The 15,383-nt window shown below is 35.0% G+C and overlaps 1 protein-coding gene across 1 annotated transcript in view; it reads right to left on the bottom strand.

The window, feature by feature from the left end:
* ADAMTS5 (ADAM metallopeptidase with thrombospondin type 1 motif 5) overlaps positions 1-15,383 on the bottom strand; it is a 64,798-nt gene that overhangs the window by 28,930 nt on the left and 20,485 nt on the right. Inside the window, exon 3 of the mRNA XM_043997439.1 lies at positions 6,873-7,040. Within this exon, the coding sequence (XP_043853374.1) occupies positions 6,873-7,040 (168 nt within the window). The remainder of the gene's footprint in view (positions 1-6,872; positions 7,041-15,383) is intronic.

The following is a 15,383-nucleotide window of genomic DNA, read 5'->3' on the forward strand; positions in this document are numbered from 1 at the left end:
TTATGTCCAAAAATACAATGTGTCTTAATCCACACTTTAAGTTGCATGAGTCAATCATTTCTCTATCCAGAGGCAGTTTGCACATTTCATCATGTTGCAATGGAATTCTGGTGGGTCATTACATTGATCAGAGTTTCTACGACTTTCAAAGGTGTTTGTCTCCTGGTTCTGCTCACTTCCCTGTCATCATTTCTTTCAGCACATGTTCCTTCACATTCATATGTGACAACTTATTCATCCATTCCCAATGCCCAATGATGGTCGCTCCTTCAATTTCCAGTTCTTTGCTACTAGAAAAAAAAGCTGCTATACCTGCTTTTTGCACATATGGATCCTTTTCTCTTTCTTTCATCTCTCTGGGGTAAGGATTTAGTTGTAGTATCACTGGGTCAAAAGGTGTTCCCAGTTTAATGTCATTTTGGCCATAGTTCCAACTTTGCAGAATGTCCAGATCAGTTCACAGCTCCAGCAACAATATATTAATGTACTTGTTTTCTCCAACATTTGTCATTTACCATTTTCGTCATCTATGCCATATGAGGTAGAACATCAGAATCATTTAAATATGTATTTCTTTATGTATTCATAATTTAGAACTTTTTTCCATATGGCTATTGATGGTTTGGATTTCTTCCTCTGATAACCACCTATTCATATCCCTTGACCATCTATTGGGGAATGGCTCTTATTTTTTTGATTTAACGTTTTTTTGAGGGAACCAAAGGAGACCTCAGGCAACTTGTTGGCTTCTCTCTGCCATCTTGGCTCCTCCCCCCTCGATAAATGGCTCTTATTTATCTAATCAAAACTATCCATTTTATTTCCAGTGAACTTCTTTATCTCTTATTTGGTCATGGACTTTTCTCTTATCCATAGATATGACAGGTAATTTCTTTGTTGCTCCTCTAATTTTTATATCCCGCTTTGTATCTAAGTTGAACATCCATTTGGAGCTTATCTTGGTATACAGTGTGATATGTTGGTGTTGACTGAGTTTCTGCCAGATTGCTATCCAATTTTCTCAACAGTTATTAAATGGTAAATGCTTACATCAGTAGCTGGTATCTTTGGGTTTATCCAACACAAGGCTTCTGTGCTCATTTGCCTCTATAAATTGTGTACCTAATATGCTCCACTGATCAAACTCATCTCTTAACCAGTACCAAATTGCTTTGACAATTATTGCTTTGTAGTAAAGTTTGAGATCAGGTACTGCTAGGACCTCTTTCTTACCACTTTTTTAAAAAAAAATTATATTCCTTGAGATTCTTTACCCTGTGTTCATCCAGATTTTTTTTCCTAGTTTTATAAAATAAGAATTTGGTAATTTCATTGGCATGGTATTGAATAAGCTACTTTAGATAATATTGTCACCTTATTATATTGACTGGGTCTTTGAATGAGCAATTCATATTCTCAAATTAATTAATCTGTATTTTTGAAATGGATATTTTGTAATTGTATTCTTATAGAGTTCTTAGCAAGTAAATGCTCAAGCATTTCATATTTCCTATAATTATTTTATTTTATTTTTTAAGTATTTTATTATTTTCCAGTTACATGTAAAGATAGTTTTCAACATTTGTTTTCATAGGATGTTTAGTTCCAAATTTTTCTCTCACCCTCCCTTCCCTCCCCCCTCCCCAGGATGGAAAGCAATCTGATATAGATTATATATGTGCAATCACATTAAACATATTTCTGCATTAGTCACCTTGTGAAAGAAGAATCGGAGCACAAGGGAAAAACCTCAAAAAAGAAGGAAAAAACCCAGCCCCAAAGTAGAAACAGTATGGTTCAATCTGCATTCATAATCCACGGCTCTTTTTTCTGGATGTTGAGAACACTCTATTATGAGTTCTTTGAAATTGTCTTGGAGCGTTCCTATAATTATTTTAAATGAAATTTAAATTCTAATTCTCCTTGCTGGATTTTGTTGATGATATACAATCATTCAAGAAACATTTATTAAATGCATATATGTAAATGTTGATGACTTGTGTGTTTATTTTACATCTTACAACTTTGTTGAAGTTAAGTGTTTTGTAGTTAACTCTCTAGAGTTCTCAAAATATTCTCATATAATCAGTTTTTATAACGTATATAGGGGCTGCTAGGTGGCGCAGTGGATAGAGCACCGGCCCTGGATTCAGGAGGACCTGAGGTCAAATCCAGCCTCAGACACTTAACACGTACTAGCTGTGTGACCCTGGGCAAGTCACTTAACCCCAATTGCCTCACTAAAAGAAAAAAAGAAAAACAGCTCCTAGTTTTATTAACTTAATGTGACTTTTTTTTGCTTTCAATTTTGTTTATTATTTCTTTGACTTTCAGTATTTCTATTTTGGTTTTTAATTTATTGGCTTTCTATTTTTGTAGTTGCATGCAGTTTATTGATCTGCTCTTTCTTTCATTGATGAAAATGTTTAGTGGTGTACACTTTCCCCTAAAGATTGCTTTGGTGGGACAGCTAGGTTGAGCAGTGGATAGAACACCGGCCCTGGATTCAGGAGGACCTGAGTTCAAATCCAACCTCAGACATTTGACATTTACTGACTGTGTGACCCTCAGCAAGTCACAACCCCAATTGTCTCACACACACAAAAAAGATTGCTTTGGTTACATCCCCCAAAATTTAGTATGTTTTCTTGTTGTCGTAATCATCTTTAATGAAATTGATTGTTTCTATGATTTTTTTACCCTCCTATTCTTTAGGATCAAGTTTACTCTGTAGTTAATTTTAAATCTTTGCTTTAGTAGTCTTTAATTGAATGTAATTTTGTTACAATATGGTCTATAAAATGTGTTTAAGTGTTCTACTTCCGGTACTGTCATGAGTTTTTTATGTCCTAATATATGGTCAGTTTTTCTGAAGGCACCATGCATATCTATTAAATAGGTATATAACTTTTATGCCCATTTAATCTTTATAGGTTTGTCATATCTAACTTTTCTAAAGTTCTATTCAGTACTTTCTTTTCTCTTATTTATTTATTTGTTAAATCTATCTCGCTGCAAAAGAGATATGCTGAGGATCTCCACTATTATAGTTTCTCAACAACTCATTCAACTTTTCCTTTAAGAATTGAGATGCTATGATTTTTGGTTTACAAAGGTCCAGTGTTGATATTAATTCCTTGTCTATGGAACCTTTCCAAAAATGTATCTTTTTATTTATGTTTATCTTTTCTTATTTACTCTGCTTTTGCTTTGTCTGACATCATGGGTGCTTCCTCTGCTTTTTTTTTTTTTTTTTCCAAATTAAGGGGGCAGCTAGGTGGTGCAGTGGATAAAGCACCTGCCCTGGATTCAGAAGGACCTGAGTTCAAAGCTGGCCTCAGACACTTGACACTTACTAGCTGTGTGACCCTGGGCAAGTCACTTAACCTTCATTGCCCTGCAAAAACAAACAAACAAAAAATTAAGCTGAAGCACAATAAACTTTTCCCCAGGCTTTTGTTTTAACTCTATGTAAATCTTCATTTTTCAAATGTGTTCCTTTAAACAACATATTGTTGGATTCTGGTTTCTGATATCCTCTTCATTCTGATAACTTCTTCTGCTTTAAAGGTGAGGTTGTTCTATTGATATTCATAGTGATTATTATTAATTGTGTCTTTCCATTATCCTCTCATACTTTTGTTGTTCAGATAGGGTTTTGTGTTTCTTGTGCCAAATTGTTAATTCTCTTTACATATTTTTTTCATAGCCTCCATTTCTCTACCCATTTTTTTTATCTACTGTTCTCCTTTGATTTTCAAATAATTTTTTAGCTCTTAAAAAAACAACAAACAACCCTCTTCATCTCTTCCAGGAATTCTAGTTGAACTTGAGAATAATTTGTGTTTTCCTTTAAGCCATTTTTTGTAGATATTTTGGAGTCTTTCTCTTCTTCTGGCATTGTGTCTGCACCACCTCTGCCATTTTAATAGCTCTTTATGTTAAGATTCTTTTTTTACTCCTTGACTTAAGACTTTATATTAGGGCTAGGTTCTGACCACTTCTGGAGGGAATGTCTGGGCTGAGCTTGTGTTTTGTTGGGTCCTTCTGTAGCATTCTTAGATTATTGAGTGTTTTTCTTTTAATTCCAGATCTCAGAGACAGCTCAGGGTGTGGATCTGTAAGCTTTTAGTGCTCCAAAGGTGGTTTGATTCAAGGAAAAATCTGACCTTCTGGTCTGAGTTTTGCAAGTTTCTGATCTGGGTTTAGGGATTGAGGGAACACACCTGGGAGCTTGCCCTTGGTTGTACTTTCAATACATTGCTGCTGACCCAGCCCATAATTATCCAGCTTGATAGGTTTGTGTGGAATACTTACACTGGTTAGAGTTCAGGTTCAGGTTAGGTTGGGTTAGGCTTTAGACTAGGCTGGGGGCTGGAACTGAGACCTTACTTCCTTTTTGAGGTGTGTTACACTATTGCTGCTTGCGTCTACACTTTCTCCTTGCTTAATATTCAGCTTAGGGTCTACAACTGCTTCTCACCCTGGAATTCCTAAGTACTGGAACTTTCCTCAGTCCACACTGGATATGGGAAATGGAATTGGGTAGAGAGCCACAGAGCTTCCAACTGGCACTTGTTTCAGTACTCCAAGTTGGGCTCCATCTGGGTGGTTCTGGGACCATTTCTTTTTCTTGGTACATAGATAGCCTTGGTCTTCTTGCAGTTACTTCAGTGAAATGCTCCTGATGGGGTACTCCTGAGTGGACTTATGTTCCCAGTGTCTAGAAACCTCTTTTTCTCCTTTTGTTCATCTAGGCTGTAAATATGATTCACTGTGATTTTTTTCCCTTGTATTTCCCAATCATTCTGGTGTGTTTTCTATGTCTTTATGAAGGAGCTGTATTGGGGTGCTACACTGTATTTTTCCCTGCTACTCCACATCAATTGGACCACATATCCATGTAAGTAGATTTGTCTTTTTTTTAATAAATGACTTTCAATAAGGCTTAAATTTCAGAGAATATTTTAAATGTTAGTTTCTAAATATAGGGTAGTAGTTATAAATCAATTTATAATATTAATAAAGCATTATATGCCTTTGTACTCTACAAGATAAACCTAAAATTTATTTTTAAAACTTGAAATGTTTATAATCATTCAAACTTTGTGTTGGTTCGCCCCATTTATATTCTTTGAAGCCCACAAAAATTTCTTATAAGTCATTTTGAGAAGAAAATCTTCCATTTTATTTTTCTTAGGGAGAGGACAGGGAAGAAGCTAATTCACCAGCCTACAGGCATACCTGTAGATGGTTTCCTTACTAGAGTTAAACCATTTCTGATAGCTAATCGATGGGTCAGTGAAGCAAAATGAATTGTTTCCTATCTGTTAACCATAATATATGTGACAAATAGCTCTAAGTCACATCAGTAATAGTGTATGCTTAGACTTTAGATAGTATGCTTAAATTTTTCCATAGTTTTACAAAGCTTCTAATGCCATCTTCTTGGATTAGAGGATGTAAAAGAGAGTTAATGAGCTGATCATTAGTTATCCAACCTTACTTAAAGTAAGTGATTAAATGCCTATCCCTGATGCATTTATTATGTAAGAACCTATCTTTTTTGTTAATTAGGCATGAATAAAACCCTTCCCCCCAACCTCTGAATAAATAAAAAACATACATAAGACAGGACATCTGTTCTAATTTCATAACGTTCTGAACCTTAGAAATTGAAGTGAAGATGTCTTTCTAGTGAATCCCTGAGAAAGAATTGATTTCTCTCAGAGCCCCAGGCTCTGTCTAGATCTTTGTCTCCTCCTTCTTCCCTTCCACTACTTCCTTGACTAGAAAATGACCTTGTGAACTCTGGGTGTCTGGAGGATACTTCATTTTCCCATTGGTGTCCTAGCAGAGTCACTGGACCAGATCAGCTGATAGCAGTGGCTTCATCAGGAGCCAAGGACATAGTGGATATAGATTCAAGGAACTACTCTATGTGTACTCCAAGTTTGATTCTACTTTCTCCTGGACTCAGTATGTATTTTTGGAAGAATATGTTACAGACTTTTTGGGGAGAAGAATAGGGAATTTTTTTACTTGATGCTCTTAACACTACCAGTTTAGTAGATCCTCTTTCTAAAAGCTAATTAAATCTGATTGATTAATTGATACTGAATGATGATTACTGACAGACATACACAGGTGGGAACTTGAGCTATATAGCACTAGAAAATATATCCTACAACCTTTTAAAGGTACCCCTTGAGTCATAAGGGGAACCTAATAGCCACACTTTTCAGATTCCATTCATTAGTGCAGGCAGGAATTGGGATAGTTGCTTCAGAGCATGGGTTATAATAGATGAATGTGGGCTAAGTGACAAGTATAGTTAAGTGAATTCAGAACTGTTGAGAGACCCTACTCAAAACACAGTTACTGATAGGTTTATTTAAACTTCAGTTCAATTTATTTAATATATATATTTAAGTATCTCACTGGAACTCTTCAAACAGAGACTGAATGACCACTTATCTGTGATGCTATATAAATGGATTATTACTTAGATATGGGTAGAGCTACATAGTCTATAAGGTCCCTAACAACTTTTAATCTATGTGATTCTTTGTTATCTGCAAAAAGTCTCAAAGGAAGACAATGGTGAAGATGAGAATAAAATCCAGGCTTTCAAAGTAGTATTAAAGTATGTGCTGATTCCTTTCAAATGTTTCAATCCAAAAGTAAAATTATCATCATTCTATAACCAGTGAAGTTAGAATTTTATGTTTCCTTCACTATCTTCTGTTATTTGATGAACTCAAATTGGATTTATTGAAAACTTCAAATTACTTGAATATAAAATAATACAATGCTCATGAGAAACTAAATGGTTTGATTTTATATACAGTTTGAACTGAAACAATACATACCATGACCATCATCCAGGAATTCTGTGATGGTTGCTGAAGTACATTTAGACCAGGGTTTGGAAGCATCAATGCTGGTTAGGATAGAAGACATTAAGCGTTTATCTTCCATGGAGCCGTAGTTTTCCTCACAAAATTTAGAATCATCGTGAGATAGTCCTAGTAGGTGCCCTACAAGAATAAACAGACAAGCAAACAAATAAATAGATAGATAGATGAATGAATGAATGGATGAATAAATGAATTAATGAATTAATATAATGATGATGATAAAATTATAGATGCTGAAAGTACAGGAAATAATGTATGATAATTGAAAAAAATACTTGAGCGTTTGAGTTAGAAAGCTTAGGTATAAATCCAAGTTCTGTATTTACCAGTTTTGTGACCTTAGGAAGTTTACATTCTGATTCTCAATTTACTCATCTGAAAAACTGATACTAACAATATTAGGACTATCTACCTTACAGATTAGTCAATAAAAATGAAATAAAATACTATATTTGAAGCTATATACAAAGGCAAGCTATCATTATCTATTGGTTTTTCATGATAGTTAAGGTACAAAGAGCTAGTCAAATAACAATCTTAAAATGAACATGATAAAAATGAACACAACACATATTCTGATACTTCAAGAAATTGCAATGCTATGAAGAAATAAACCAATTCTAGTCAATAACTTGGAGAGTAGGCTTAATAGAAGCTCTAAAAATATGCAGTATCCATTGTTACAGCAATAGACTGACTTTCCTGAAAATCCTAACTAACTCATGTTCTTACCATTGTTCACTGGAAAGGAAGAAGATATTTTATGTTGGAGAAACTGTGGAAAAATCGGGGCATTAATGCACTGTTGGTGGAGTTGTGAACTGATCCAAACATTCTGGAAAGCAATTTGTAACTATACCCAAAGAACTATAGAACTGTCCATAACCTTTGATCCAGCAATACCACTACTAGGTCTGTACCCCAAAGAGATCAAAGAAAAAGGAAAAGAACCTATATGTTAAAAATATTTATAGCAGTTTTTATTGTGGTAAAGAATTGGAAATTGAAGAGATGTTCATCAACTGAGAAAGGGTTGAAGAAGTTGTAGCATATGATGGTGATCAAATACTATTGTATTATAAGAAATGATGAGGAGACTTGCTTACTTTGATCCATACAATGATCCAAAGAACTAATGAACTATGAGTGAAAATGGAAATATAATTTTCTCACTTTATTTTTTATTGTTTTTTGACATGACTAATATGGAAATGTTTTGCATAATTTTACATTTATAATTGACATCATTTTACTTCCCTTCTCAGTGAGTGTGTGAGGGGTGGGAGGGAGAGAGAATTCAAAATTCAAAATTTAAAAAGAAAAGAATATTAACAAATAACAAATTTATTTTTTTTTAAAAAGAACAGATATTATTTGCAATATTGAATCCCTCTCTGGGAGGAAAAGAGAAAGGAATACTGGAAGAAATTATGGTTGACATAAAAAAGACAAAAATTTATAAAAACAAATAATTATGTATGAAAATTGTGGACCAAAGGAGAAGAGGACATAAATAGGATTTAGCATATTACTAACAGAATCTGGAAAGGAGGTGAGTTAATCCTGTAGGAAGAACAAATGATAAGACAGCCTGTGTCCTGAACTGGTATTCACATAATGTAAAAAGACCAAATAATCTTTCAACATGTTGTACAGCTCCCTGTGCAAGGTTTATGAGAGGACAAGAAAAAGAGACCCATAGAATGGGTGAGGACAGAGTGCACTGCACCTAGAAAGGAACACTCACAATGATACTATCAGAGATCTAGGGATTTGTTGAAGTGTGACTGCTGATGGCCGTGAAAGACCGAAAGCTTTTGTCTACATGCATTTTTGAAAACGTTTTTGATAGGAAGAGAAGTAGCTATAAGAAATCATAGAAATAGAACAACACAGTTATTAAGTCATGCAGACCACAATGTGGAGGTTTAGTTTTATTTGCTCTTAATCACAAATGAGGGTTCAAAGGTTAACTTTACATGCTACTACAACAAATTTGAGATTTAACAGTTAATTGAGATTTAATTAGATAAATTCTTTCTTCAAGTAAAATAATTTTTTGATTTTTAAGGTATCCAAAAAACCCCTCCATAAATTGATAAAAGTATGGAATTTAATTAGATAAATTAATAAACTGAATAGTAAAAATGTCTGCAGTTCGGTGGTGCAGTGAATAGAGCACAGCCTGGAGTCAGGAAGATCTCAGTTCAAATCTGGCCTCAGACATTTATTAGCTGTGTGACCCTGAGCAAGTCACTTAACCCCTATTTGCCTCAGTTGCTCATCTGAAAAATGGTGATACATTGGAGAAGGAAGTGGCAAGCCATTTCAGTATCTTTGCCAAGAAAACCCCATGGACCAGTCCATGGGGGCCCAAAAAGTCAGACACAACAAAACGACTGAAGAACAAAAAGTAAAAATGTCAGTATGGTATCTAGAATCTAGCCCTCTCGAAATGTCTGTTTCTCTCTGCAAAATAGCAAACAAGTGCTTCAATCATTTTACTGACATATGAGAATCAAAAAGAATCCTTTATGTTATCAAATGAATTTCATACCTTACTCAGAATTCACAAAATATTGTTAACTCTGCTTTCTTAATGCAAAAATCAAAGTATACCTGGGAGTGTTTGTGATACTGCATATTCTGATAAATAACCAGTTATTGGGAAAGTAATTTATGATAGAATTATAGAAACCTGAATGATAGATTCAATGTGGGTAAAATAACATTACATTTAGGACTAGCTGGTGTTTTAGACTCAAGAAGGTAATCTATTATTTAAAACATTGGCCTGGAAACAGAATCCCAAGTATGTGTTTATGAACCTAAATCAAGCAAAAGACAGAGACATTGGCAAACACACCCTAAAAACAAGAAATTATGCTAATTGTTTATTTAGGGGGATATACTTCATATGAAGTATCCTTTTTTTCATTAAGGTAATGTCCCATTTCTTTCATCCTACCCCAACACATGTGCATGCTCGCTCACACACACACACATACACACACACACACACACACACACACACACACACACACACGTTTCCCAGCTGGAATTAAAGATGCAAAAAGATAAATCCTTGCAGGGTTGCACAGAGGGTCAGTGGCTCACATGGGAATCTAAATCCAAGGTTGTTCAAGACCATGATGGGGGAGGACCTCCAAATTATGCTGCAGACTTGGGAGATTTTTTTTAAAAGACTTGGGAATTTTTTAGCCTGAAGAAGAGAAGCATATACACAGAGCTGTCATGTGGGGAAAGGCCCACATGGGTTGGCCACTGGGGACAGAAGTAGGAGCCATGAGTGGAAGTTGTGGAGAGGCAGATTTAGGCTTGATATAAGTTTTTGGTGGGTTTTTTTTTTTGTTGTTTTTGGTTTTTGTTTTTTTGGGTTTTTTTTGGTGAGGCAGTTGGGGTTAAGTGACTTGCCCAGGGTCACATAGCTAGTAAGTATTAAGTGTCTGAGGCCGGATTTGAACTCAGGTCCTCCTGAATCCAGGGCCAGTGCTCTATCCACTGTGCCATCTAGCTGCCCCTTGATATAAGTATTAGAGCAGTATAAAAGTGAAATGGGCCCCTCTGGAGATAGTGGATCCTCCTCTAGAAAAGTCTTCAGGTAAAAGCTGCCATAAAATAGTCTTTTGGGGAACTATAGAAGAGACTCCTGATCAGATAAAAGTTGAGATCCCATTCAATATTGAGATTGTTATTGTCTGTCATACCTCAAAGAACACTTATTTATGTCATTGTTAATCTTGAAAAATTCTGCAAAGATAAAAATATATAGCAGAGTATCATATGATTTAGATCCAGAAGAAACCTATTTTAAGGTGGGGAAAAAGAGGCCAAGAGACTGATGAAGGGACAAATCCCAAGTCACAGAGGTATTAAGTGGCAAAGCTATAATCAAATGCAAGTATTTTGACTCTAAATCCAAATTGCATTGGACTATACCAAGCTACCTTCTATTTTCTAAGACCCTTTGGAGAGGCAGGTATGAGGAATGATTATCTTTATTTTGTCATCATCAGAATTTTTTTAAAAGGAAACATATTCACTTCTCCTTCCTGCCTTGAGTTGTTTCCTCACATTTTTAGACTTTCTACAAGCCTGTAGAAAGTTTCCAGTCCCAATTAGAATTTTCATTAAATTGTATGTTGCTTTTAATATTGATAAAAGTTCATTTTAGGAAAAGTAACAACAGATACTGATTATATTTCCAAATAGTCTCTAAAGATCAAAGAAAATCTAATCCATATTTTTAATTTATGTACCAAGAGATAGTGTGTCCTCCCCAAATTCAATGCATGTTAATTAAAACACTTTCCTAAATACAAAACAAAAATTCAGGTCCATTCTCTCTTTGCTTTAGATGGGCTGTTTTGATATTTGATTCTATGAATCTGGCTTTCAGTTAGGATTTTTTAAGAACCTCTGAAATTTATCAAAACATAGACTTGTTAAATATAATCACATAAGAGGATGTATGAATCCTTAGATCCCCCCCCCATTTTCATAAAACCAATTGGAAAGTTGCCAAATATCATTAAAATTATTTTTTCTGGGGGCAGCTATGTGGCTCAGTGGATAAAGCACTGGCCTTGGATTCAGGAGGACCTGAGTTCAAATTCATCCTCAGACACTTGACACTTACTAGCTGTGTGACCCTGAACAAGTCCCCTAACCCTCATTGCCCCCCAAAAAGAAAAAAAAAATTTTCTAAGCACCCATATCAGAGTTCAAAGGATCTTAAAGTTCATTTAGTCAATCTGGGATTGAAAGAGTTAAAATTATAACTCAATCTAAATATGACTAAACAGGTCAGGAATATAATTTCAAGATACAAGTTATAATTATAATTATAACAATAGATATCATATAGTTTGGGTTTGGGTTTTCAGATGGCAGCAGAAATCTTGGCACTATTTCTTGGTGTCTCTTAGGCCGATTACTTTTTTTTTTTTTTTTAGTGAGGCAATTGGGGGTTAGCCCAGGGTCACACAGCTAGTAAGTGTTAAGTGTCTGAGGCCAGATTTGAACTCAGGTACTCCTGACTCCAGGGCTGGTGCTCTATCCACTGTGCCACCCAGCTGCCCCCAGGCTGATTACTTAAAGGAACTAGATTAAACTCATCAACCAGCAAATAAGTGATTTTATTTCATTCAATTATATTTTATTTTCAGGTTCAAATTCTCTCTTTCACCTGCCCTCTTTCCCCTTGAGAAATTAAGAAAAACAAAAATCAATACAAACATATATAGTCAAGCAAAACAAATTTCCCTATTGGTTACATCCTCCCCTCCCCCAATGTGTATGCATGTATGTGTTTATGTGTATGTATATGTGTATACATATACATACACATACACATATACATACACATATACATATACATATACATATACATATACATATACATATACATATACATATATATGTATACATATCTTCCTGAGTTAAAATCTGGCTTCAGACACTTAGTAGCTGTGCGACCCTGAGCAAGTCACATAACATTGCTTGCTTCAGTTTCTCATCTGTGAAATGAGCTGGAGAAGGAAATGGCAAACTACTCCAGTATATTTGCCAAGAAAACCCCAAATGGGGTCATGAAGAGTTGGATATACCTGAAACTACTGAACAACAACAAAAAACCAATTTGGAATTATTACCAAAAAATGTTAGCCTGGGTACATTTTCATTTCCCTAATTATTAGTGGTTCAGAGCATTTTTAAAAATAGAGTTATTGATACCTTGGATTTCTTCCTCTGAAAACTGTTTTTCATATCTTTTTATGTACTAAATATTTTAAAATATTTTGTTTTGTTCCAGTTACATGTAAAAATATATTTTTTTAAATTTGAGTTCCAAATTCCTTTCCTACATCCCTGAGAAAGCAAACAATTTGATATAGGTTATTGATATGCTTAATATTTCTGTTTTTCTGTACTTGTTTATGAAGTTTTTATGACTTAATATATGGTCTATTTTTATAGGTGCTATGAACAGCTGAGAAATATGCATATTGCTCTTAATTCTCATTCAATATTTTGCAGAGGTCTATCATATCTAACTGTATAAATATTCTATCAAATTCCTTCATTTCTTTATGTTTTAATTAGATTTAGTTAGATTGAAGTCTCTTACTACATTAGTTTTACTATTTCTCCCTGTAATTCATTTAAGTTTTCCTTTAAAACATTTAAGCCATTTGTTTTATATGTTTAGTATGGATATTAATTTATTGTCAATAGAATTGTTCAGAAAAATGTAGTCTCTCCATTTATATCTTTTAATTAGGTCTATTTTTGTTGTTTCTTCATCTGCAGTAATAATTGCTACCCTAACTCTTTTTTTAAAAAATTTCAAAGCATAAAAAGCATTTTTTTTTGCTTGAGTCCCTTATTTTATTCCTGTGTGAATCTTCATTTCAAGTGTCCTTCTTCTAAACAACAACGTTGTTGGATTCTGGTTTCCAATTCATCTGCAATCCTCTTCCGTTTTATGAGTAAGCTCACCCTATTCACAGTTATAATTGTTAATTATGTATTTCCCCTCCATTTACTTCTCTTTGTTTAAGAGTTTGTTTTGTTTCTGACTAATTCCTCCCTTAACCTACCCTCCCTTTTATTTTTTTTCCTTTTCCTCTTGTTTCCCTATTAGGTGAAATGTATTTCCATACCCAACTCTGTTTTGCTCACTTCCTCTATCTTCTCCTCTGACTTCTACTTGTGAAAAAAAATTTCCCCATCCTTCCTTTCTCTTACTCCCCTCCTAGTGTATTTCTCTTCTCTTCTCTTTCCATTCTTCTTTTAAGAGTATCAGGACATAACAGAACTACTTCCCAGCAAGCTATTAGAGTCTGTCTATGATGCCTAATGATAATAGGATTCTGAAGAGACATAGGTTTCATCTGTCTATATTAGAATGTAAATAATTTGGGGAACAGTAGTTAGAGCACTGGCCCTGGATTCAGGAGGACCTGAGTTCAAATCTGGCCCCAGACACTTGACACTTACTAGTTGCGTGACCCTGCGCAAGTCACTTAACCCCAATTGCCTCACACCAAAAAAAGAATGTAAATAATTTATCTTTGTTTAGTCCCTTATGTTTACATGCTCATTCATGTTTACCTTTTTATGATTCTTGTGGTTTTATTTCAAACTTCCTATGCAGCTCTAGTCTTTTCAACAGGAATGCTTGGAAGTCCAGTTCATTAAAGATCCATTTTTATCCTATAGTATTATGCTCTGTTTTTCCAGGTAGGTTAGTTTTAGCTATATGCCTATATCTTTTACCTTCTGCAGGTAAAAGCTCTCCACTATGTTCTCTATCCCTTTAAGACTGGGGATGCTAAATTGTGCATTGTCCTGACTTTTAGGTATGCATGTATGTATGTATGTATGTATGTGAATTCTTTCTTTCTGACTGTTTGCAGTATTTTTTTCTTTGACCTGGAAACTCTAGCTTTTGCCCATAATATTCCTGAAAGGTTCCATCTTAGAGTTTCTTTCAAAAGGTGATCAGTAGCTTCTTTCAATTCTTTACTTTGTTATATGATTCTAAGAGATATGAGCAGTTTCCCTTTTATGATTTATTGATATGTAATGTCTAGGTTTTTTTATCTTTTTTTTTTTCAGGGCAATGAGGGTTAAGTGACTTTCCCAGGGTCACACAGCTAGTTAAGTGTCAAGTGTCTGAGGCTGGATTTGAACTCAGGTCCTTCTGAATCCAAGGCCAGTGCTTTATCCACTGTGCCACCTAGCTGCCCCCAAATCCCTTTCTTTCAATGCTTAAAATTTAATAAATTTGTCTCTGATGGACTCCTAACTTCAAAATACTGAGTACTTCCCCCCTCCCACAATGTCTTGTTACCAGTGCATCTATAGCTTTATGAATGGAAAGAACAACCTCACAGTAAAATAGCTGATACAACTAACTTTTCAGAGGGAATAATCTATAATGTGGGAACATGCTGAAGTAATAGGAAAAAAAAAGTTTCACAGGATTCCAAGACTTCTTCCTAAGCATGATCCTCTAAGGTCAAGTGAGAATATACCCTGGTCACTCAGAATCCACTTCAGGATATTTTTTATGTCTTTTGTGAAATGGACTAGTGGGCAAATCCTCCCCTTAAGAAATGGGGAACAGACTTGGAAGCTAAGGTCAAAGCAGCCTCCTGCCAAAAGAACAATTTCAGAGCCCATGAACATTTGGTTGGTTACACAGGTGAAATGGATTATCACATCTCAAAAATACTAAACACATTTCAATTGCTTATGGACAAAGTGGTGGGAGACATGGACTATCTAGAAGTACTGGTGTTTCTAGATGACCTCCTTACCTTTTTGGGGAGGGAGGGGCAATGAGGGTTAAGTGACTTGCCCAGGGTCACACAGCTAGTAAGTGTCAAGTGTCTGAGGCCATATTTGAACTCAGGTCCTCCTGAATCCAGGGCT

This window comes from Dromiciops gliroides, chromosome 3 (genome assembly GCF_019393635.1).
Source record: "Dromiciops gliroides isolate mDroGli1 chromosome 3, mDroGli1.pri, whole genome shotgun sequence".
Classification (NCBI taxonomy): Eukaryota; Metazoa; Chordata; class Mammalia; order Microbiotheria; family Microbiotheriidae; genus Dromiciops; species Dromiciops gliroides.